Source organism: Parus major, chromosome 12 (assembly GCF_001522545.3).
Source record: "Parus major isolate Abel chromosome 12, Parus_major1.1, whole genome shotgun sequence".
Taxonomy (NCBI): Eukaryota; Metazoa; Chordata; class Aves; order Passeriformes; family Paridae; genus Parus; species Parus major.
The window spans coordinates 2,628,488-2,653,266 of record NC_031781.1 but is presented as its reverse complement, the minus strand read 5'-3'; the positions used below and the strand labels follow the sequence as shown (position 1 = coordinate 2,653,266).

The window sequence follows — 24,779 nt, the reverse complement described above, 5'->3', positions numbered from 1 at the left end:
TGTATAATATGTTATATGTAATATAATACATTATATAATATATATGTGATATATATTGCATATATATAGTGTATCATCTTATGCTACATTTGTACCTACTCAAATTACTCTTTTATTCCAAAATGATGAACTCCAATTTCAGAAGTATGTTTGGATAGTTACATCAGCACTGATAGTAGTCCTTAACAGAATTATCAATCAATAATTTATTCATATACTGAATGAAATAGGTGCACAGCTTATTAAGAATGTCATTTGTCAGTGTTTGACTGTGAAGGAAAATAATGGGCTTTAATAATGTTGTCTTCTGTGGAAAGGAAGAATTTGGGAAAAAAATTAAAAATTAAAAAAAAAATTAAAAATTAGATTTATGTTTATTGCATTTTTAGAAATGGTGGTTCCTGATCTCAGAGCTGTGTGACCATTGCTGCTGCTGAACCCCAGCGTGTTCCTGGCAGGAGCTGCTCCCTGAACAGTGGCTCAGCTTCTCATGGCTCCCAACACATGTTTTGCCTTTAAAGGTCACTTAAACTTTGTGTCCAGGCTGGCTCCTCGCTGCCCAGAGCGTGCCAGCAGAGTTCAGAGCTGGGATGGGGGCTGACATCAGCAATGAAATGTCATGGATTTCTTGTTCACTTTGTACTTACCCAACCAAACCCCAGCAGCTGGCAGAGCACGGTTCAAAATGCCCTTTCCATGGTAAAACAGGGATTCTGTGAGCACCTGGATGTGGTTCAAAATGTCCCTTCCATGGTAAAACAGGGATGCTGTGAGCACCTGGGACATGGTTCAAAATGTTCCTTCCATGGTAAAACAGGGATTCTGTGAGCACCTGGGATATGGTGGGTTTCTCAATGGCTTAAGACAAGCTCTGGAGTTCTAAAGGTTTGATTTTTGCAAGGCTTCAAGATGAAATTTATCCATTTATAGGTGGAGCAGAGGCAACCTGGCAAACCCACATGACAATGCAGCACCATGTTCTAATAAAATCCTGAATGTTGTTATATCTGCCTGCACTCTGATGTGTTCTCTCTGGACTCTTTTTTTATGTCATCTGTTGAGATTTGTCTGTCTCATCAGCTGGCATCTATCCTGATTTATTTCTCTTTTTCCTCCTCAGAAATAGGGCACAGTGGTGTTATGAGCTGTTCCACTGACCCTGATGCAATCCTATTAATGCCACTTTCTGCTCTGCCATACTCAAATATTAATTAGGAATGGGAGGGAGGCTGACAATGAAATGTCATTGAAAATGTCAATAAAAAATGTAGATTTTTACTGCTGCTTGTGGCTGTTCCCTCCTGGCCAGCACTGCTCTGTTCCAACCTGTGCCCCACAGTTTCAGTCACTGATAACAGCAGGTTCTGGTAGCACTCCAGCAATTTCAATTCATGTCTTTAAAGTACTAAAGTACTTCTTTGTGGAAGAACTTTAATTTGTTTCTCAGATTGGATTCTGTCCTGGGTTTAGCTGGGACAGAGTTTTTTTTTCCTTCTGACATGACAGGTTCCAAATATATTTTTACAAACTCCTTCTTTCCCTTTCCTCTTTGGATTCCTGTTCTTCATTAAGTTGGATAGGGATCATAATTTTCCCTTTTAATTGGTTGAAATTGCATGTTCATTGAAGCAAGGGGAAAATATTTATGCAAATTTAAATTTTTATGAAAATATTTATGCTACCTTGTGACTTCTTTTGATTGTTAAAACATAGAGAAGAGAAATAATTTCTCTGGTAGCTGATATAGAATAACTGATGTTTTCTTTGAGAAATAAAAGCTGTAAATGAAGATTTTAGGTTTTTAAGGTCTCTTTCAATTTACTCTCTGCGTTCTCTGAGGTCTTATTTTTGATTTTCCTTCTACCTGCCATTATGAAGGCAGTGGTGCAGATTGGAGGTTATTGCTGGAATTAAATTCCATGGGCCAGCTATTTAATTAAATGTTCCATGTGAATTGGTGTCCTGGAATTTGTATGGCTGTGAGGAAATCCATATAATGCCGTTTGTCAAGTAGCTGAAATTATTCTGATTGCACAGAAATGAATCGTTATTAGCGTAATGAAAAATTTAAAATATTTAATGCTTTCAAGTAATAGTTAATTTAATTTTTTAAAATGAGAATTTTTTTTGCATTTGGTTGAAATAGCAAGGAAAAATTGGAAGGTGCTTTTGTTTCAGTTGGAGGTTTGTGTAGCTGATCTTCTGAGGGTGAAGAATTCTAACAGAGAGTGAAAAATGGTGAAAATGGGGGTGAAGGGAGGAAAAGGCTGTCCTGTGCTAGAACATTCTTAGCACAATTTCTTTGCCATGGTGTAAAATGCTGGTTTAGCCCATAATTCATAGGAGTTTAGATATATAAATATTTTATAAGGTTTAATATCCAGGTGCTTCTGAAGTAAAGTATGAGAAGGAAGCTGGAAAAGCACAGGGAATTCTATAGGGAATTAAGCTGGAGGCTGGGGAGAAAGGAATTGACAACTTAAAAGTTCTTTTAAGAGCTGCAACATCATTCCTTGAAGTCTGCTACAATCATATTTCAGCCCAGAACTGTTTTTTCAGGCTGTGGGGTTTGGTTTTATCACTGTACTGAGGAGGAGGGGCTGCACCTGGTGTGATTTAAATCAGCAACAACAGTTTGTGCCCTGTGACATCGGGGATAAAATAATAATATGAGGAATAAAATAACAGCATGACAAATGCTGGTGTCACCAATACATCCCCTCCCAGCTTGTTCCTGGTTTTAGGCTGTGTATTATCAATTTTACTTGGAAACCAGTACAGGAAACCAACTTTGGGAAGCTGTCATGACCCAGCAGCATCAGTTTAATGAGTTCACTGATCTGATCAGCACACACTGCATCAGTAAAAACCATTGTAACTGATTCCAATCTTCAGAGCTTTTCCTGCAGTTCAGTCACACCAGACCAGGATATTAATTAATACAGGACAATATTAATCTTTATTAATGTTAGAGGAGGTGTGTGAAGATGAGAACTCCGTGTTCCTGTTGGGGTTTGTGTGATGGTCACTCTGCCATCGGTGCAGTCCTAAACAGCATCGCTCAACTCTGGCATCCAAAGGTGCAGGATTGATTTTCAGCCTTTCTTATGCAGCACAGCAAAACCACCTGTAGCCCTTTTTTACAGTATTTTATCTGTGAAACTCAGTGAGCTGCTGGGTATTTGATAACCTCTGGCAGTGCTGATGCTGATTCCTAGTTGGTTTCTTTGGGATTGTCTCCACTGCACGGACATTCCTGACATAAATTCAATCTTCCAGCAAGCAAAGGAAAGCTGAGTGGAGCAGGCTTGAAGCTGAGCTGTCTGGGAGTATAAAACAGCTTAAATTAGCTCAACAGGAACGGTGTTGTTGAAATATTCTGTGGTGTGATGGCTGTCTCTGGGGTTGGTCTGGCTGGGGAGAGGCTTCAGCACGTTTTCCCAACACTTCTGAGGCTGACAGAGCTCTGAGGGTTCAGTGCTGGAGAAGCTGAGGAGGAAGTGGGGTCTAAAAATCAATGTTAGTGCCTGTCAGTAAATGAGAATAATCTGAGAACAGTGCCTGCACTGGGGGCTGGGTTGAACTTTAAAAATCCATGTTCCACATGTAGATAGAGGGGGGAAAAAAAGGAGGAATGTTGAGGTGGGATAGGGCTCACCAGAGGTAGATTTTCTTGGTGGCATAAAATTGCATAAAAAGAATAATCCAGGCAGAAGCTTTGCCAGGGGTGGTGTGTGAGTGTTGTTACACACTGGCTGATGTCTCGCTCTGTGCTGTCAGTGACACGGATTCACCTGGGGCAAAAATAGGAACTTGCTGGCTTTGGAGCTTTATTTGTTTGAGAAAATCAATAGGTTTATGATCTTTTGGTGCTGCCTGTGGAAGTGGTGTGTGCACAGGGAGAATCTGTTGGGATATCTGATCTAAGTGAGGCTGAGTTTCCCTTTGTAGCTGCATCCTGCTGCTGATAACTGAGAGGTGAACTTTGATCTTGGGATCATCTGCACTACAGATTTTTTACTGAGGCTGCTGCCTTGCCAGGCCTCATTCCCATGGACAGTAATTAATTCTAATTATTGTGAGGTTCGGGGATGCGGAGCCCTCATTCTTCTGTGAGGATAGTCTATAATATTATATAATTATAGTAATATTATAGTCTAGAATAGTCTATTTGATCAGGGGAACCATGTGAGGACGTTTTCCTGAGACCCAAGTCAGGCTGGGGGGGATTTTTAGCTGAAGTTAAGAAGCAGATAGTGCTCACTGAGACATGTGAAGGGTGACAAGAATCCAGGAATGTCCAAGATATGCAACTCGACCAGCTTTTCCCTGCTGGGCTTGCAGATCAGGATGTCCAGCAGGAATTGGCTGCTCCTCTCCCATGCAGAGGGGAAATGCTTCTCTTCCTTGTGAGCTCCAGCCTTCCTCGTGGTGCCTGGAAGGAGCTGGATTTCCATCCCCCATGGATAAAGGTAAAGAGGGGAGTTTAGCAGTCTGGAAAAGGAGGTGGGTGTTCCACCAGGGTTCCTTTAATAAAGCTTCTCCCCTGGCTGGTGGATTTTCAAACCCACTGTCAGTGCATCAACAGGTCAGACAGGTTCTGCCTGAAAGGAATAGCCAGCCCAAGAGTTGTTTTATTTGTAGTTATGAGAGTGGATGAAAGCAAGGCGTGGTCCCTGCAGAGTCAGGATCTGACTGGCTTCTGTGCCTCCAGGGAAATCTCATCTTCCTGCATTTCTCCAGCTGCCACAGCGCTGGAGACTGGCCTCAGGTGAAAACCCAGTGTGTTTGCAGGGCTCCTTGCAAAAGACACTCTGTGCACATAATATTTCCAATCTATTGTCTGTATTCAGTGTTAGAAAATTCACCTTTTAAAGTAAAAATTTGGATCACGTGGCTTTGGTTTAGGTGCATTCTTCTCTTTATATATAATAAAAAATATCATTATTTCTTCCATCGTGTTATGGGTGTCTAAGTGTCTGATTTCAGAGGCAGCTCAAGATAGTGAATTTGTTCTGAGACAGATCTCTACATGGCTGAGTGCATTAAATGAGTGGGACATCAAAGGGGAAAACGTATTTTGAGTCTTTATCCATCTACTCTTTTTAAAAGTTGTCGTGCTCTGCCCAACCCAAACGTTTTGGCACTTTGCCATCAGCCTTCAAAAATGTTCAGTTCAAAACTTTTCACTGATTTCCAGTTGTGGATTCACTTTGAGGCCTAATTTCCATGATTTTATTGTTTATATTGGTTAGATTTAAAAACTGAAAAAAATTAAAATTGTGTGCAATATCTTGGGGTGCCTGCAGGAGAAAAGGGCCTTTAAAAAAAGCATCAGCATTGCAAAACTTTGCAATATTATGGAATTGCAACATAAAGAACCTGGAGAATAAAAGGAGCAATACTCTTTAAATTTTTCTGTATTTTAAAAATAATATATTACAGTATTTTTCCTGAAAACCTATTCCTAAGACATGTAATGGTAAAGACTAGGGTGTCTCCAGCTCAGGATTTTGAGCTTTTGTTTAAATTTAATTTATTAATATATTAGAATTAATTATATAAAAATGTATTAATTACATTAAATTATTGTGACTTGAATTCATATAATTTTATATGAATTATAATTTATTGAATTAAATGTTTTGTGACCTTTTTGCTGCTGATCCTTTTCAAACAGAAGCCCAGCAGCTCAGCAGGGAGTGCTGGCTCACCAGAGTGCGAATTTTGGATCTCCTGGACCAGTTACCCAGGGCTGCTCCCACACCTGGCAGCCAGTCCTGCTCCAGCACCATTAGCAAGGCTGACAGAAACTCAATATGAAGGTTGTAAAGTGGGAGCTTTTGATTTTGTGCCCTGCTTTGATGCCTGGCTGAGGTGCTTGTTGGTGCACGCCGTGTCTCCCTTTCCTTTATCGCCCTCCCAGCGAACCAGCGCCTCGCGCCAGGGATGTGACTCCTCGTTTAATTGTCCTGGCCCAGCCCGAGCAATCATTTTCATGTGACAGTTCAATTCCTCCAGCTTCTGCAAGCAACATGCCCAGAATTTTTGACAATAATCTGATTTATGTAATTAGTCCAGCTCACCACCTACAGCTGATTTTTTATTTTTTTTAAATTTTTTTTGTTCTTCTTGCTTAGGAGCTGGGATTTATTTATAGGGGAATTTTATCTCAGTGGGGAGCTGCTGGACTTCTTCCTCTTTAGCCACCAGTCCTGTCACAAAATAATGCCTTTTTTACCCTTTCCTCTGGAAGGAGGTGGATGTGAACTCCAGTATAGCCAAGACATCTGTTTTTCCAGCTTTTGGGAAAAGAAGATGGAATATCACTGGGTTAGAGAAGCAAACACTGAGTTCATGGATCTGAGAGCACCTGCAGCTCGAGAGAAAGGAAATAAAAGGTCAAGAGGAAAAGGACCAAGACAGGGAGAGACGAGGGTGGTACTCTGAGAGTGTGATTTGTCACTTCATTTTTGGGATTTCAGCTTGCCATGACTGAGTATCTTTTGGTGCTGTGTGTGGCTGGTCCAGAGGGAATTTTGAAGCCTGGAAACAGGGAATTTTGAATTGTGGAAACAGGGAATTCTCAAGCCTGGAAACAGGGAATTTTGAAGCCTGGCTCGTGAAGAATTAATCTTTGGTTGGGAAATTGTGGTGAGACAGGATGGGTAAGGTGGGAGTGATGGGAAGAGAGGGATGGGTTTAGGGTGGCAGGAGAACACAGCTTGAGGAGGGTGCTGAGATTGTTGGAAGGAGAGAAAGAGTGAAAGGGGATACTAAGGTGGAAAAGATTTTAAAAGTCTGAGGAAATTCTGGGGATGTTGTGGAATATTTGTCATGTTTGGGAAACGCTGAATTTCAGGAAGTGAAGGGGGGTGGTGGATGGGAGCCTTGGGGAAAAAAATCCTGAAAAAACTTGAAACTGAAAAAAATCAAAATGTACCCACAAATCTGCACAGCCAAGGCTTTTTTTTATTTTTTGTGGTTAAAATTTGGTAGCTGTGATCCTTTCCTCTCTGCCTCTGGGTTAAAAACAAGCAAGTGCTAAAACATGGCAAAGCTCAGGTTGTGTCACTGCAAATTCCTGCAGCACCTGGGATTCCTCTTGGCCTTGAGGACAACCTGTGGCACGAGCAGTGCTCACCAGAGGGAGGTTTTGATGACTTTTTGGTAAATTGAAAACCAAAACTTTGGTTTAAAGAACGGTTCTGAAGTGGTGGTGAGTGATGCTTGTGTGATCCCTAAGAAAACCAGGGCAGAGGGGAAGTGATGGGAAATGTAAATATAGACTTCACTGGTTTGTCAGAAAGCTGGAAGTTACTAACAAATAAATGTCTTTTTTAATCCAAAACACGAAGAAAACCCTTCTTTTTTGCATTTCTTTTTTGGGTAAAAATAGCAAGAGCACAATAAAAAAAAGCTAGCATTGATTCCACTGAAAAATTGTTTTGGTGGAGAATTTTCAGCATTCCCTAGGTTTCATTTTTGGAAGGAGAAGATGCTTTGTGTACCTGTGGGATTGGAACAGGGCTTGGAGTTTTGGCTTGGAACAGGGAGGAGTTTTGTGACTATTTTTGTGAGGTTTTTCCTTATTATCTCTCTGTTTCTGAGACCTGAATTTGTAATTCTGGACAGCAAGGGAATCCTCTGCAGGATTTAGTGGGATTAGGACAATTTCTAACATTCCACTTGTGTCCTACAGAACCCTGCACAAATAATAATTGGTAATAATATTTTATAATACTTATAATAATAATAATTTATATGTTAATAAATAATATATAATATTATATATTTATAGAATAAAACATGCTCTTCTTGTATTAATATTTAAATAATGTAAAGGGGTTGTTCTTTTTCTTGTTTTCTTTGTTTTTTTTAATTCTGTTAATCTAAAGGACACCCCTCAGCATCCTGGGCAAAGGATTTCTGAGTAGCTGGATTTTTGTGAGCACAACATTCTGGGATAAGTGAGAGCTTTTTTAAGGATTGTTTTGTTTTTGTTTGTTGTTGTGGTTTTATTTTGTTTTCTTTTTGGTGTGGTAAAAAATATTATTAAGGACAAATACTTTTGAAATAATTGAGAACAAGACCCTCAATTAGAAAAGAATAGCCTTAGAGCTTGAATGAAATTTCATTTTAATTTAATGAAGAAGGTTGCAAGTTATATAATAGGGTTTTGCAATGCTACTTATTAATATTTTAATCTTAAAATTCTGGGTGAGTAATTGCTGTCATGTGTAGAAGCTAAAATGATTCCATTTCGTAAGAAAAGTTGTGATTGATTTTAGTGCATGGGACAGCATTGGGAATCCTGGTTTTATCTCATTTATAAGGTGATTATAATTACTGCAATATTCAGTCTTTGTGCAAGCAAAGTCAGCTCCACGTATTTACATATGTTGATATCTAAGCTCAATTAGGCCCTGTATATTTATATATATATTTATATATATATTTATATATAAAAAGTGTATTTTATGTCTTGCCAAGTGAAGCTATAAGGGGAAATGTTTTCAAAGACTTTAGCAATCTTAGAGCTCTCTGCTTTATTTCTAAACCCTGTAATTAGTGGCTTCTGGAAACTGGATTTGCTTCTTCCCAAAGCTCAGGGATACGCACAGTAATTTTGAAATCTAACCTCTAAACATGGTCTGGCTCCTAATTTTCTTAAGTTAAAAGTGGTTTAGGTGCCTGAGCATCAAGCTGACTTAAAATTGGCTTTTTTTTTCTTTAGTAATCTCTCATTTTTTAAATTTTCTTTGGTTTGTTTTTTTTTTATCCTCTTGTTTCTCATATTGGAAAAATATAAGGTAATTTTTTTGCCCTGCTCACAGTGTCAGGGCATGGCAGCATTTGCATCTGGAGTTTGAGACTTTGTTGTTCAAGTTGAATTATGTTTGTGATTATCATCAACCCTTCAGAAATTTAAATTAGTATGCAAATAACAGGAAAGATTATCAAGCTTTTAATTAGCACATAACAATTTTTTTCCACCCAGATAAACTAGATTTATCTGTTGTGTGCTTTAGCTGCGTTTTTGAAGTGTTCTCAACCCAGCCTAAGAAAACAAAAAGGGAAAAACACCAGCAAATTGAGAGCTGCAAGATACCAGTGAGAAATGGAAAATATTCTTGATAAACCAGAGGCCTCATCCAGCACCTCTGGGCCTATTTTAAGTATTCACCCAGAAATAAATGTGGTTTTTGCCAAAAAAAAAAACCCAACAAACCCAACAAGGGAAGCTCTGTCTGTGCCCTGCCTTGGATTCTGCCTTTCCTGGCCCAAATTCCCACCTAAAAAAGGCTGTGGAAGGACAGAGGGTGTGTTTAATTTGGAGTGGGAGACAAAAGATTCTTGCTGATGAGGGCAGGCTTTAATTAACCCAAAGCTTTTTGAGCTGATAAATACCTCGGAATTTTCTGAGCTGGTATGAAATAGCTGGTCCTAAATCACTCCATATTTACAAACAAATGGTCTGAAATTTTTATTTACCATCGCAGTGAGATGCTGTTTAGAATGTGTGTGTCTTTAAAGAAATGAGTAGTACAGAATAAGAACTGAAGTATGGAATAAGAACTGCAGTACAATAAGGCATTTTTAATAATAATAATAATAATAATATAAATTTTAAAAAATCCATCTGCCAGTCCAGACAAGCCATTACCATCTATTCCTGGGCCCTACAGGTGGTTGCAGCTCTAGGCATTCTTAGGCATCATCACTGTATTTTTGGTTTCCCTGGCATTTTATTCAGTGGGGATTCCTAAGGGAATCCCAGCTCTTTGGGACACTCACACACTCAGATCTCCTCACTGGATCATGCTGTGGTTGGGTTTTTTAAGCAGCATTCCCTAAGTTTAGGTTATGTTAAGAATGATAGAATACACAAATTATTTTGTTACAAGTCGATATTGGGTGTAAGCTTCCTGTTTCAGCCTTGAGAAGCTCCAGTGATAATTAGAAAAGCATCTTTTGTGTTCTATAATATCTAGCACGTTGTTGAAACCTTTAACTAGGGGACAGGTAAAAGAGGAAGGCACCAGCTTGAGCTCAGAGTTGCTCTCCCTGATGGGGCTTTCTTTAATTATTGATTTATTTTAAGGAAGCAGGTAGTTTGGTGTGATTAAAATCTATTTGCAATGCAACTTTGTGATTAAGAAAATAAAAGAGGTGGAAGAATGCACGTAAGAATAATGTATGTTTTGCTATCTTCTGTTCACTGGTGCAGTTGTGAGCGCTTAATGCTTTGTAAGAAGTGTGTAAAGTCATTTTTTGTGGTACCTGACTCACTGAGGGAAGAGTTGTGGATCTCACAGCTGTGAGATTGCTGCTTGCAAGAACTTGAAATGTCATTTTCCTTGTCATGCATTTCTGGGCTTGCTGCGTGTTCAGTCCATTAACTGCATTTCCTCATCACACCTGAACGCATTTCAAAGCAAACACCCCATCCTGCTTCAAGGAGAATTTTTGTTTTGCCTCTTTCCTGTGCAATGAGTTCTAACAGAAATACAAGAACAGGGATGTTGAGAACAACTTTTCCCACACACGGCAGTGGAGTGTGTGGAAAAAGAAAAGCCTTTTCCTTCAGGCACATCGCCACCTAGCAACCCTTAACTCGAATTTGCTCTTTTTTTAGGGAAAGAAAAAAGGTAAAACCTGTTTTTAAATGTTGTTGTTTTATTCCTCCACCTCCTCCTCGGTGTGCATTGAGGTTTCAGGAGGTGCCTGTCTGACCTGAGGAGCTGCAGCTGATAATTATCTACTCAAAAATGGAATTATGCTGAGCAGCACTGTGTGGCCATGCAGACATATCAGAGTGTGTCTCACCTCTATAAAGACTATTTTTTCTCTCAGTTGCAGAACTGGTCACTGTTTCAATAGTTGCTCTCTGCTGATGATCTCCATGGGTGGAATTTCAGCTCTCTCCCATCTGTGGGGTTGATTCTTGCCCATTTTCCCCCTGGAAGATGCTGTGGAGTGCAGGCACCAAAGACATTTCATTTTCTCAGGCTCTTCAGCACTGCCTGAGGCAGCAGCAGGTGTGAGAGGGTGGAGAAGGGCAGAGAAAAGACAAAGAAAAAAGCAGCTCCCTGTGTGTTTGTAATGCTCTAAAGTGCATGTTCAAATTCTCTGAAACCTGTATATAAACTCTCACTGTCAAATCTGATAAATCACCAACTTGATCTATTAAATTTTTTTCCCTACAAAAATCCAGGTGAACAAATAATACACAGTAGTAAGGATTTCTTTTTATATTAAGCCCTGTTATTGACAGTGGTGATTTACCTGCTCTTTTTGCTTTCCTTGCTTTGTTTTTTGTGCCTGAGGTGGGAAGAGATTGCTGCGTGCAGACTGAATTTGCTTTCTGTGTTGAGGTGAAGCAGATCCCTGGGAGGCTGGAGCCTGTCCCCTGCTCTGTGGGGTAACTGGAATAAAATGCCATGGAAATCCCAGCGGAGCCCGTGGCTGTCCCGGTACCTCTAGAGGCTGCTGTTGTGTTAAAGTTCAGGGCTGGGATTCTCTGCCAGGAGCAGGGAGTGTGCAATCCTAGAGGAAATACTCCAGACAATGAGAGGCAGAGGTACCTCAGCACGGGGCTGTGTTTGCAGCTACCAGGATGTAAAAGGAACTGATGAAAAATTGCCTTTTCCCCCAATGATTCACTGATTATTGGTTTCAGCTCAGTGGAGGATGTCTCAGATGAGCAGCAGAATTGAGAATTTGCTGGCAGGAACCAAGTGCTTCACAGTGATCCTGTCAGTATTTGAGGTTGATGTCTGCTGGACATGGATTTGTTGAGCTGATAAAATTTTCTTTCAAAGAAAGTTTTCCTAAGAATGGATTTTGGGTTTAAAATGCAATATAAAAAATACGTTTTCATTGATAATTCCCCCCCCACCCTTTCACTGGGCATTGCTTTGTTTTCAGCATAGATATTTTAATTTAGGAGTTCAAGAAGCTCTTGGTGTTTGGTGCAGTTTATTATTATTTATTGTGAAGCATGTTGATTATGCAACATTTGACAAGTCCAATCAGAGTTTGTACTGAAATGCTGAAAGCCATTCACCCAACAGGGATCATTACTGCCTAAAAACCTGTACACCAGTGACTACTGCTCTAATAAAGAAGAATTAACTCCTTTATTAGTGTCTGGACAGCACTCCTGAATAGTCAGTGGTTTGTGGACAACATCCAACCACGCTTTTCCAAACTGCTTGAAGAAAAATGTAACTTTGAATATAGAAAATTCAGATTTGACTCGGGATTGTAATGCCCATGTGCACCCTTGTCTTGTAGAGCACCACTCTAAAGGAGTTTAAATAGTGTTTTCTTCTTCATCATCTGCACCTCCCACAAAAAATTTAGTATTTTTAATTGAAAAAATGGAATACTTCTTGTCCTTCCCAAGCACCCAACAAATGTGTTGCATTCATGTGAATTCAGGGATGCTCTCTATGTTAAAAACTGCACATATCAGACCATTGTCCCTAAAACTGGTGAGGGACTTGCATTTCATGCTGAGGAAACATGCCTCTCTTTTTTTAATGTAGGTGTGGATTTTTATTATTGTTTATATCTTAGATTGCTGAGATTTCTGTTGATGTCTTTATTAGACAGCTGTTTTAACTTGATGGTTTGGTGTAGAATATTTCTGAGCATGCACAATATGCACAACTTCTTTTGCCCCGCTTAAAAATCACGATACACTACTCTTTATTAAAGATATCTCTCTTTCTAGAAAATAGCACGGCCTGCTTTAGTCTGTGTGCTTGCAACTTTTGCAAAACAACTGTAACTTTATTAGATACTATTCAAGAAACGTGCTGTTACTTCAGCATCCTGTATCTGAAGTGAGGAGAAACCTTTTTTATATTCTAGGCAATGTTCCTTAGACTATTCTGTTGGCACCAGCAGTTAATTTGAACTATCTGTTCTTATTGAAATACCCAGAGCATTCAAGTAAGTCTCAAAATGCCATTACAAAGTGTCACTGTGTGAGTTGCCTCTGTCATGTCATCCCTTCCCTTTCTCTAGCAGAGGGGAGAAGTTCTCAGGGTGGAAATTAAAGCGTTTTACTGGTTCTGCCCTTGTGTGTACCGTGAAGATTCCCTACCCCAGACGGGCAGGGAAGAGCTCTGCTCCAAGCTGAAGAGGGCAGAGGGAAAATCAGGATTCCATCAGCTTTTTTTAATTTCTCTTTTCGGATCAGCCCGAGACTTCAGGTACAGCACCAGTCTCCATCATCTCTGCCATCCCAGCCCGAGCTTTGGCAGCTGCTAAAGAGCCAGAGCCCGGAATGTTTAACCACTAATAACCCTTAAAAAATCCGAACTGGCTGTGCCCTGATGGAATTGCAGCAATGTGTGCGATGCCTGTTTATATGCAGAGAGAGAAACCTTTTAAAACTATTTATATATAAGCTATATACGCAGGGAAATGGCCACTGCCTCACGCCTTTTATTTTAATTGTCTCTCTCATTCCTGTGATTCCATTCACCATTCCTGTCATGCCATGCCGTGCCTCCATGGCTGCTGTTGCTGTAGAACCGCATTACTCCTCGCTGTAAGACTCTGAGGCCGTGCTGGGCAGCGAAGAGAGGCAGAATGAGTTTTTAGCAGCGGGGCCAGCCGCCGCCCCCCGAGCCGCCGTGCTGCCGCCCGTGCCCGCAGGAGGCCCCTCAGCGCCGCTTCCTCCCCGAGCCGCCTCCTCCTCCTCCTCCTCCTCCTCCTCCCGCCGCTGTTTCCTGTGCGAGCGGCTCTGACGCGGCCATGCCCTCCCTCCTTTCCTCCTTCCCTCCTCCCTGCTCCTCCCCGGCCGCCGCCCCCCGCTCCGTGCCGGGCCGCTGAGGAGCACAAAGCGGCGCCGGCCGGCAGCGCCTGCGCGGGGCGGGCCGGGCGCTGAGGGCAGCGGGCTCGGAGCGGGGCCCGCCGGGCAGTGCCGGGCACTGCCGCTGTCAGCGCCGGCGCTCGCAGCGGGCTGCGCCCTCCTCCCCGCCTGCCCCGCCGCGTTCGCTTTGCTTTTACGCTCTTATTTTTAATTATTATTATTTTTAATTTTTTTTTTTTTTTTTAAAACTTGGAAGAGCCCTTGGGAAGCGCCCGCACGGCTCCCCCGCCGCCTCGCAGCGCGTTCCCCTCGCGTTCCCCGGGCTGTCGGAGCCCGCTCCCCCTTCCCGACCCGCTCCAGGCTGGGCCTCTGCTGGCGTTTGGAAGCCGGGAGCTCCTCGGCACCGTCTGCCTCCCCCTCCCGGAGCCTCTCCTCTCTGCCAGCCCGATAAATGCTGTTTATGAGGATGGACCTGTTGAATTACCAGTACTTGGACAAGATGAACAACAATATCGGCATCCTGTGCTATGAAGGTAATAGTGCCTCGCCGCGGGAAATCAACGGTCCCCTCGCACGGGGAGGGAATGGATCCCTCGATCCTCCGCTCGGGAGGGACGGATCCTTTTCCCAGCGGTGATCACTGTTTGTCAGCGGGAATGTTTTTGGAGATCGCCGGTGCGGGACGCCCCGCGGGCTGTTGTCAGAGCTTTGTTTCAGGGCAGGGATTTCTTTCTTTTCATGTGATTTTTTTAAATTTTTTTTTTTTATTATTTTTTATTTATTTCTTCCACAAGCAGCATTTTCAGCGCCAACTTTCACTCGCCGGCGGCACTGCTGGCACTAAAGGCCGGGGGGCGGGCGGGGGTTTGTCCGTGTGGGGTTTGTGGGGTTTGTCCGTGTGGGGTTTGTCCATCGGGGGCTTGTCCATCTCTGCCGGCGCCGCGGGGCTGGGCCGCGGCCGGACGCGCGTGGGCCCGGCCGGGTGTCCGGCGTGTCCCCGCGGGCCGTGGCCATTGTCCGGCCCCCAGCGCCGCCCCGGGGCTTGCACAAGGCCCGCGCTGTCCGCCGGGGCTGCGGCTCGCTGGCCTCACGCTGTCAGCCCTCCCTGCCCTGCTGGGAAGGCGCCCGAGGTAGCAGGGCAAAATCAGTTTGTTAATCGCGGAGTTTTCTCTACGTGCGGCTGCGAGGAGCGGTTATGGCTTGGCTTTGCCTGGAGAGAAAGGCACCACTGAGCTAATTCGGCTTGGCAGCGGGGCTGGTTTTGCTGTAGCCACACACAAGCGCTGCGAAAAGCTTTTTTTTTTTTTTTTTTTTTTTTTTTTTTCTGATTCAGCAGGAACGTTTCCCATGTTCGTTCGGAAAATAAACTTGCTGGAGTTGTCAGGAAAGAAACAATGAGGAGCGTACATAGGCCAAGAGATATCTGTTCACACTGCTCAGAAAAAGGGCAGGCCAGAACGCAGGCAGCTGAATCTGACTTTGGAAAGTGCAGGCTTTTCTATCCCTAAACCAGCATGGCCACATTTCTTCTCTTCGGGAAGTGGAGGGGCTCCCTGTTTTACTGTTAATGTCTTTGTTTCTCCTTTTTTCCTGCTTTTTCTTTCATGCACAAATATTATATATTCACGTGGATAAAGCTCTTTTACAGAAGATTGAGCTGAATAATACAAAGCTGGGGTTCCATGGAGTTGAATTCCCAACTTCTTTCTTATCCCATGCTCTCTTTGTTAGAGCAAGAAAAAAGAAACTACTTTCAGAATCCTTTAACTTTTTCATTTCAGGATCCTTTAACTTTTTCACTGCTCTGTGCAGTAGTTAGTGTTTTCTTATTGTTATTGTTACAACTTCTGATGAAGACCATGGAATTTTATGCAAAGCTTTATTTACGTAATACATCTGAGTGTTTTGTTGACTAAGTTTTGGCTCATTAGTTCAATTCATTGTAATTATGCCTAATATTTATGGAAGATTCTTTCCAGACCCCTTTTTTTTCCCCATCCTCTTCTCCAGTAATTGTTATTGAACCAGATCTTAGCTTTAATAGTTAAAAAGCAAAAGAACAGCTTAAGGAATACACTCTACTAGAGCAGTTTTTGTTTAGGTTAAACATCTGTTGCTATTTTCCTTATTCTAGAAGTTAACATTTTTAACACTAAAATAAACACACACAAAATGAAGAGAAGAAAAGCAAAACTTCAGTGGTGTTTATAGCGAGGTGTTTATATCCCAATGGTTTAAATGGTGTAAACACTGGCAACATCTGCTCTGAGCTCAAAGGGTGTTTTAGAGATGCCTACAGATCTTCCAGTCCTCTGCCATAGTATTTATTTTATAAGTGAGTTGTGTCAGTGGTGATGGATCTTGTCTTTCCAGGGACACTGTTGTAGTAGTAGCTACATTGACAACAAAACGCCCTCTCAAACTCAAGTAATTGGGATTTATTGAAGCCCACACTTGAACTACTTAAAAATTGATGCCTTCCTGGAAAGTGCTTTTGAAGATGTAGGATGAGATACAAATACATTGTGTGGTGGGGAAAACAGGTTTGATATTTCAGAGGAAGGAAAGATGGGCCTATAGGCCTCAGGAAGCAGATGGGTTCCTTGTTCCTTTAGATTCTCTCTTGAAACATTTGTTTTTGGTTTTTGAGATGATTTCTATGATGGTGAGATGTGTCAGTGTGTTTTATGAAGTTTACTGGTGGTTTTACTCTTCTGGCACTGGAACTATTGGATTTGCAGCAGCCTGTGGATCAGAGATGTGTTGATACCTAAGAAATAGGAAAAGTTCCTCTGCTGTGTGCATTTGGCAAGCCTTCAGTTCGACATGGAGGAGTGTAATTTGCATCCCAAGAGGAGTCCTGCTTTTTCTTGCCCAGCAAGAGTCACAGATAGCAATTTGTTATCTGTGGGCTCCAGGCTGCTGAGTTAATGCCAGCCCTGGAGAGCCTTCCCTGGCTGGGAGGGGCAGGAGCCTCCCAACAACCTCAGCTGTGTCTTCATCTCAGTCTGCTCCTAAATTGTGCCATCCATGAGCCTGCTCCAGCCACGGACTTTCCAGCATGGAAATATTGTCCAGGTGCTGTTTAGTTCATTAAACACATCTCTGTTTTTGGCCTCCTCTCTGGGAGAAGAGAAAAAATGGTGACAATGTAGATGGAATCTGCTTTGTGGGCAGCAGAGTATCCTTCTGCTGGGGATGGGAATGGGAGAGCTGGAAGTTCTCCCATTAGCTGTTCAAAAGTGAGGCTGTGCTGCAGGTTTAGCTCACCTGAAGTTGGCTCTTTACTCAAACATGGAATGATTTATCTTTTGCTGTGAGGTTGGTGAACCACTGGCACAGGTTCTCCAGAGGGGCTGTGGAGTCTCCACCTTTGGAGATGCTCAGATCCCACCTGAGAGTCCCACCCTGCCTGAGGCTGCTTTTGAGCAGGAGGTTTCTAAATGACCTCTAAAGGTGCCTTGGTAGCCTCTTGGAAATCTCTGCATGCTCATGCAATAAAAATAGCCACAGCCAGGAAAGGATTATAACCAAAAAAGAAGGGAAAGAGTTTTGGAAAGGGGGTCCATAACTCTGAAGCACAGGATGAAACCATTTCCTTTCCTCAGGGTTGTTTGTTTTACACTGATTATTTGTGTCCTTTGGAGGGTTTTCTTAATCTCATTACTAGTCCCCATGATGCCCCATGGTAATCTCAGATCTCATGCTTTTGGAGGAAAATCTGACTTTTAATGAGTTGGTGGGGTTTTTTTATCAAGTTGCATAAAAAAAAAGATTTGAGTTTTGTCTCCCTCTGCAGTGAAAGAAAATTTTTAAATCATTCAAATGGGAAAGCTTAGTCCTCACCAATGGAAAATGACAGTTATATTAGTGATGATCAACCATTTCAAGCAATTTATTTTAATAGTTTTGGTGCAGTAGGAAAGAAAAGAAGAAATAATTAGAGAATTGTTGCCTTGGCATCTGGATGCTCATCTTTAGCATGAATACATGTGATACTATTCTACTAAACATTTGCTGCCAGTGATCAACAATGGCCAGTTTAATGAGTAGTGCTTTCATATCATTGTTTTCTTCCTAATGAGCTCAGGGCCATGAGGAAGCTCCTGGGAGCCCTGGCTGGGGTGCAGAGGCCAGGGAGCAGCACCATTCTGAGACAGGCTGGCATTCCCAGCGCTTCCTATCAAATGACAGCCACTTGATCCGGGCAGGTATTCAGGGCTGGAACATCTGCATCTTGTTTTGTGGTGGAAACTCACTTAACTGCAGCTCAATATTCCTTCTCAGCCCGGTGTGTGAGGTAATGGAGCACTCAGAGTTAAACAAAACAGAGCACAGTGATGCTGCTCTTTGACTCCAGGGCTGTCCAGCCAGTTTTGGCTCTTTGTTTCCCACGGAATATGCATGAGGAGGTGCAGTCTCCAGGCAGGTTTGTTTCATTCTCTTGTTTATCACAGATGGTGGTGTGGTGGAAGGCAGATTTCTGCCTTCCTTCCTCTCTCTCTCTCTCTCCCAGTTTCAGATGCTGTGGGTTATTGCTGCATTCTCAGGGCTGGAACTGTTGCTGGGAAAGGTATAAAGAAATGCAATAAGATGCTAAGAAATCCCCCAGGCATGTTACTTGGAGCACTTAAAATAGTTATGCAGAGTTCTCTGGATAATCCAGAAGACTGGGATTTTTTTATTTTTTTTTTTTAATGAAGACAATTGGATCCAGATTTCTAGCAAAACACCCCTTTTTGGTTTCAGGACAGCTTTCATTAGTTAGTGGCGTATTACATAATTATTTCACTGACTTCCTGTAAAGCTAGAGCATTCCTTGGCTTGCAGAGCTGGGTGTCCTCTCAGGGCACTTCAAGGCATCCTGAAAATGTGTCTGTTTTCCCCAAAAGGCCACTTCAGATGTTTGCTATCACAGATCCTGCTAACTTCGTTTGCTTTTTAGTGAAATGCAACGTGTTTTCATAAGTTCTAAAGAAGAGTTTCCATCAGCTGTCTCTGCTGACCTTGCATTTTTCTCTTTCTCTAGCAGCAGTTTCTCCTATTAACTGCAAAGTTTGGGTTAGTTTCTAAATATGTAAAATGACTTAAGCGCTATTCTTCTGCTAAGAATTGGATAAGAATCTCCTTCACGGCAAATTAAGTGTTCTTATTTGTAACTCAGTGTAAAATTTCTGTTCAAAGCCATGTAAATTAAGATGCACCTACAGAACGTTCCCCATTTATAAAACATTCTGTGGGTTTTGTATTTTCAAGCTCTTTCATCTTCAGGAAAAAAAACAAAGCTTCACAGTTGGGCCTTTCTTGCTCATTTCCTCCTAGCATGAAGTTGGGAATATCCTCTTCAGGACTGACATCAAAATTCAGTTTATTTTCCTCATTCATCAAAGGCAGGATAGATTTAGGTCATACTTTAACTTCTTTTTTTTTCTCTTGGAGTTCTGTTGTTCTCACCCTGGATGCTAGTTCAGCATTTGTACTGAGAACTCAAACAAGGAAATTAAAAACCCAAATATAATAGAGTGTTATCCCACAGCTTTCTGTAGATAAGATAGGCAGCATATTTTTTTTCCTGAGATAAAAGGTAGTGAGGTTTGTAGCAGTAAGTTGAATTCTGTGTTAATGAGCAATTTGCTTAAAGGCTGTAACTTGTTACTCACAAGTCAAATTTGTTACAGTGCCAGGTCTCTTTGGATATAAATCCAGGGATTTTAGGAGACATTGAAAAAGCTTAAATTGCTCCAGAGTTTGAACAATGCACTGCATTGTATGGAGAGCTGTTGGAGAAAAAATAAAGCTTAAACAACAGTCTTCATTGTGTGGCATCTAAAATTATGAATGAAAAAGTTCATCCATATGTATTGGCTTTGCCTTTTTTAAATATCTGCTTTGCATGAAAATAGTTGTCTATTAATTTCTTCTTGAGGTTTAATACAGATGGGCCTTTATATTTGATTTTGGCTGAATAGACTACAGAGTTTGAACATGCTGCATGCAGACAGAGTGCCAAGCAATTTAGCAAAGTTGTTTACACTAACAATAATCCAGCAGGACAGAGCCTATAATTTCTCACTGATAATAGTGTGAGGTAGTGGTGAACACAAGTTCCTGGAGAAGTGTTTACAAAAATGGCTTTATACTTCCTCACCGTTAAAGAACCGTGAGGGCTTTGGGGTTGGATTCCTTCTCTAAAGGCAGCCAGCTTTTCCTGCAGCCCGGATCCTCCCCCTGGAAATTGCTCTCCAGACCAGCAGGGATAGCTGCACACACAGGGACATTGTTTGTCCCTGCCTTTGGGGAGAACTGGGATGGGGCTGGGGGGCAGGAGCAGACACCAGCGGTGCCACCAGGCTCCCTCTGGATTTCCTGGGGCACACTGCCCCTGGTGACAGTGGGCTGGGCGGTGAGAGGAGCTCGGGGAGTGCTGCTGTGTGTCCCGGGAGCCATGGGGGGACATGGGTCCTCCAGGGCACTGAACAGGCAGTTGAGCTCTTAATTGGGGTTATCTCTGCCCACTTGTACACCTCACGTCACAGATGGATGGAGCTGGAAGAGGTTTGCTCTTAATAGCAGGAGTAGCTGGCACTGATTGTAGGGTAAGGCAAGCTTGGGGGACTTCATAGAAATACAGAATATCCTGAGCTGGAAGGGACACACAGGGATCATGGATCCTATCCCTGCCCAGACCCCCCAAAAATCCCACCCAGGGCATCCCTGGGAGCCCCTGGAGCTCTGGCAGCCTCGGGGCCGTGCCCATTCCCTGGGGAGCCTGGGCAGTGCCAGCACCCTCTGGGGTAGAACCTTTACCTGATATCCAACCTGACCCTCCCCTGAAAAAACTTGAGGCCATTCCATTAGAAAAGGTCAATCCTTGTTAAGAAATATCTCAGTCCAGCTTCTTGTGCGACTTTGGTGAATTTGAGGTACCTGACACCATCACAGCATTGGTTCCAGCCAAAGAAAAAGTCACCCAGAAACCTCGGTGAGGTGATGGGACTTCATCAAAGATCTTCAGAGATCCAGTTTGAATAGAAATGGCAGTCCTTAAATCTCAGGGTGATATGGGTGGTGGGGACAAAAGTGTGAAACTGAGGTTGGAATCATTCCTTAGCTAAGCTTCACTGCACTGGTTGGTATCAGATTTTTTTTTTTAAACAAGAGTTTCCTTCCCTAAATTTCCTGACACTGTTTGGTATCAGATTTTTTTTTAAATAACACTTCTTTCCCCTTTTCTTTTAAACTTAGTTGTTGCTAGCATTAAAAGCAAGAACTTGTTAAGTGTAATAGCACTTGGTGCAGATCAGCTTTTCCCCCTGAAAATGTTGTGTGATGTTTTGTGCCTCAGTTTGGTTTTGGAGAAAAAGCTCATCCACAAGTGGTGTTGGTGGATAGAAGCAGATAGCAATAGGGATAAAGTGGAATATTGCAGCCTTGGTGGCACACAGGGAGGAAGGGAAGTTGCCTTCAGCAGGCTGGTGCCAGCTCAGTTCCCTTCCAAAACCTGTGGCTCCTGTCCTTTCCTTATTCCCGTTGTTACAAGAGTCTCTGATTATTTAAAGACATGTTCCTTTTCACTCCTCATCACTTTGGAGTGTTCCCTGTCAGCTGTGAGAACCAGGCATTGTAATGTATAACTTTCCTCCTATTCTTCCAAATGTTGCTAGCAGGTTCCAGGAAATATATTTGCTCTCCCAGGGAAAGTTTGGAACCAGTTGTGTTTAAAAAGCAGTAGTTTTTCCTGGAAACCCATTTGACAGGGCAGGCATGGAAACCTCTCAGCACTGCACTTTCCTGCTTTGTGAGGCTTAATATTTATTTCTCAGCATGCAAAAATAGGGATGTTTTTGCCTTTAAATATGGGTTGTAGTTAGATGTTAGAGAGATTTAGTCCATTATTTATTTTTTTTTTTACCCAGGGTAGGAATGGCACTGTTGTATGGGAATATAAACCAGTTTGGAACATTTATTCTGTTTTGTTTAATCTCAAAATGCCAGAACAGCAGATTGGCTTTGTAGTTACAACCTACAAAGTGCCCAGCCATCTTTTGCATGAGAGGAGTGAAACCCAAATATGCCAAATGGATCTTTTTGAGTAGCTGGTGTTCTTTTGGGAATGAGTGGGGATTTACTTCTTTTGCAAATGGTATCAACATGCTGCGCCTGCACTTTAGAGATGCTGTTGAGACTTCCAATTTTGTTATTTAATTGCTAATGTTTAGTAGATCTCACTTCTGAAAGTAAATTGAGATTTTTGTGACAGTAGCAGATTTGGACACTTTCAGAGCAGAGCCTTTCAGAAAATTATGGTTTCTTGGCTCCAGATTACAACATTGGAGTTGTTTTCTCTGATGCTCTGCTGATAGTAATTAAATGTCCCTGTAAAGAAAATTAAAGTTGTCCAGGCAAAAGGAAACCATTTCTGTGAATGTAAATGATCTAGGAAGATCAGTAAATGCCACACAAGAGCCAGCCAAGTCAAACAGGACAATTTAGTTGTTCTGTTTATATTCTTTGGAAAGCAACATCTTCTAAAGCAGCTTAACAAAAACTGCTCTTACCATAGTGAAAAAGAAGTTGACATAACTGTGGCACCTCCTTTGTGGTGCTTTTATCCAGAACACATGAAATGAAGATGGGCTGAGGGAAGTGCTGTATGATTCACGTAGGACAAGTCTGAACTTGGCCAGTTCCTTAGATTTAGTATAAATATTTATGGCATTGAAGGGGATTTTATTTTTTTAATATTGTTCCTCATGCTCTGGATCCTTTCTAGAAGTCCTCCTCAGACATCTGGTGTGCAGTGGTGCTTGTTTAACCCCCACGCTGCAGTTTTCCTGCTGTGGCATCTCGGAGCTCTCGAAGCCACTCTGTGCTTGGCGTGAATTAAATCTCCTCGGGCCAGCTGGGGCAATGCTGACGTGCACACTTTTCCTGCTGAACACTCCAAACCCAGAGGTGAACACTCTGCTCTTGTCCTGCTGCAGGCATCACACTGAGCTATTTACCAAAGGTGGCAAAAATAGGAATTCCAGCATTAGCAAGGATGTTTACAGAGCCTTGGCTGGGTTCTCTATCTTCGAAAATGCTTCTCTTGCTAATGTTACATAGTTCATGTATTTAACTCAGCTCATGACAAAAAAAAAATAGTTTAAAAAATTTGTTATCTTTCTTTAAAAACTCTTAAAAGCCCGAATATCTAAAACTGTGACTGCTTTGAGGTACATTGTGTTTGCCTTAACAGCTAATCCTTGGATGTTCTGGGTTTTTCTTTGCAGTACAGTAAATTGAACACTGCCCCGTTTGAGTTCAAGTGTTTCTCAATTGGTGCATTTAGCAACAAGTATGACAACAAACATTTTAATGCTCACATTTGCATATATTTTTAATCCTCTTTGCAGAATCCTTGCTCTTACAGAAGCCCAGTTAATTCAACTTCTAGCCACCCCTGTGAAATAAACAATGCATATTATTATTATTTACAGTGGGGATAAGAGCTGTAACTGGTTGAACCCACAGAAGTCTGGGATAAAGCTGACAGCAGCATTCCAAGTGCCTCAACTGGAATATTTTACCATAGCTGCTAAAACTTACTGTGACATCTTAGTAAAGAAAATGGCTTTTACCTGTTTGAGATGTTCAAATAAAATATGTCCTTAGTCAGCTAAGCAGGTAAAACCAATGATTCTCGGACTGATGCTGCATGGACTTGATCCTTACTTTGTGCTCAGCAGTCATGGAAGGGAAACAGCTTTTAGACCAAAATATTGTGACTTTGGTCCCTCTGTAGTGGAACCCACTCAAACTGAGGTGGTGGAATCTCCTTCAGTGGATGTATTTGAGTCCTTTTAGCTGCTAAAAGGAATGAGGCCTTGCAGACAATGCTAGGAAGAATCTGAGGTGCCCTGTGAGCCACAGGAGCTCCCCAGGTTTGTTCCTTTAGATCAGAGCCCATTGAGTTGGATAAAAGGAATGTGCCCACAGATGCCAGCAGTTAATTTTTATATTGTCTTTGCAGGATGAGTTGGGATCAGAGATTTAATGAAATAGCAGTCCAGCTGTGGTTGTGCAGTGCAAGCCAGGTTCAGCCCGTGTCTGACCCTGAAGCAGGGCTTCCAAACCTTTGAATTAATAGCGCAGTGTCTCACTGCCCCCAGCATTGCTGTTTGGGTCCATTAAAAACTTCACAGTTAACACAACCCCTGCTTAATTGTGGGGTGGAACTTCTTAAATGTGTGATAAGGGAGTAGAGATCTGCAGAAATGTTTTTCAAGTGAGATGGGAAGGATTTAACAGGTGATTCACTGGGGAATTCTATCATAGTGATGCAGTGAGAGGTTTGATTTCTGGCTCCTGTGGAGATAGTGTGATGTGACCTGTGGGTCACAAACACACAGCTGACATACTTTTGGTACCTCTGTTTTACCAACCCATCTGCACTTCCCTGTCTTTTCTGTCAGGATTTAGCTGCTTCTGTGGCTCTGAAACAAATAGAAAGCACTTTTGTTGTCAGAAGGGAGATTCAGCTAAGGACTAGCAGGTATAGGGCAGGAAGACACAGCTCTAATTAAAGAGCAGCAGAGTGTAACTTTGGTGCTGCTCACCCCTTCCAACCCCATGACTGTCAAGATAACTTCAAAAATAAGAACCTCTGCTTGTTCTTGTTTTTCCAAGATTCTGGGAAACCTGTCCTCAGTGCCCAGAAAACTGTGAGAAAGGCTGCCCAGGCAGCATGTAATTTCTTGGTAGCAAACACAATCCCTCCCTCTATCTGCCCTGCCTTTGCTTCCCCTTGGAGAGAACATTGATTTGAAGTGACCCTGCAGCTTGGCCCCACAAACCACCCCTCTGCTTGTGAAATAATAAACAGTCAGGCTCTGAGCTGGACAGTGCTGCCATCCATCCATCCATCCATCCCCTGGCACCACGGGACTGGCTCCCTTTTATCCCT

At 42.3% G+C, this 24,779-nt stretch overlaps 1 protein-coding gene across 3 annotated transcripts in view; it reads left to right on the top strand.

Moving 5' to 3' along the window:
- VGLL4 (vestigial like family member 4) overlaps positions 1 to 24,779 on the top strand; it is a 73,257-nt gene that overhangs the window by 15,809 nt on the left and 32,669 nt on the right. Inside the window, exon 1 of one of the 3 annotated variants that reach the window (XM_015640774.3) lies at positions 13,925 to 14,364. The exons of the other annotated variants lie outside the window; for them this stretch is intronic. Within the exon in view, the coding sequence (XP_015496260.1) occupies positions 14,283 to 14,364 (82 nt within the window). The 5' untranslated portion in view covers positions 13,925 to 14,282. Of the gene's footprint in view, positions 1 to 13,924; positions 14,365 to 24,779 lie in introns of those variants that run through there. 3 annotated transcript variants of the gene reach the window in all.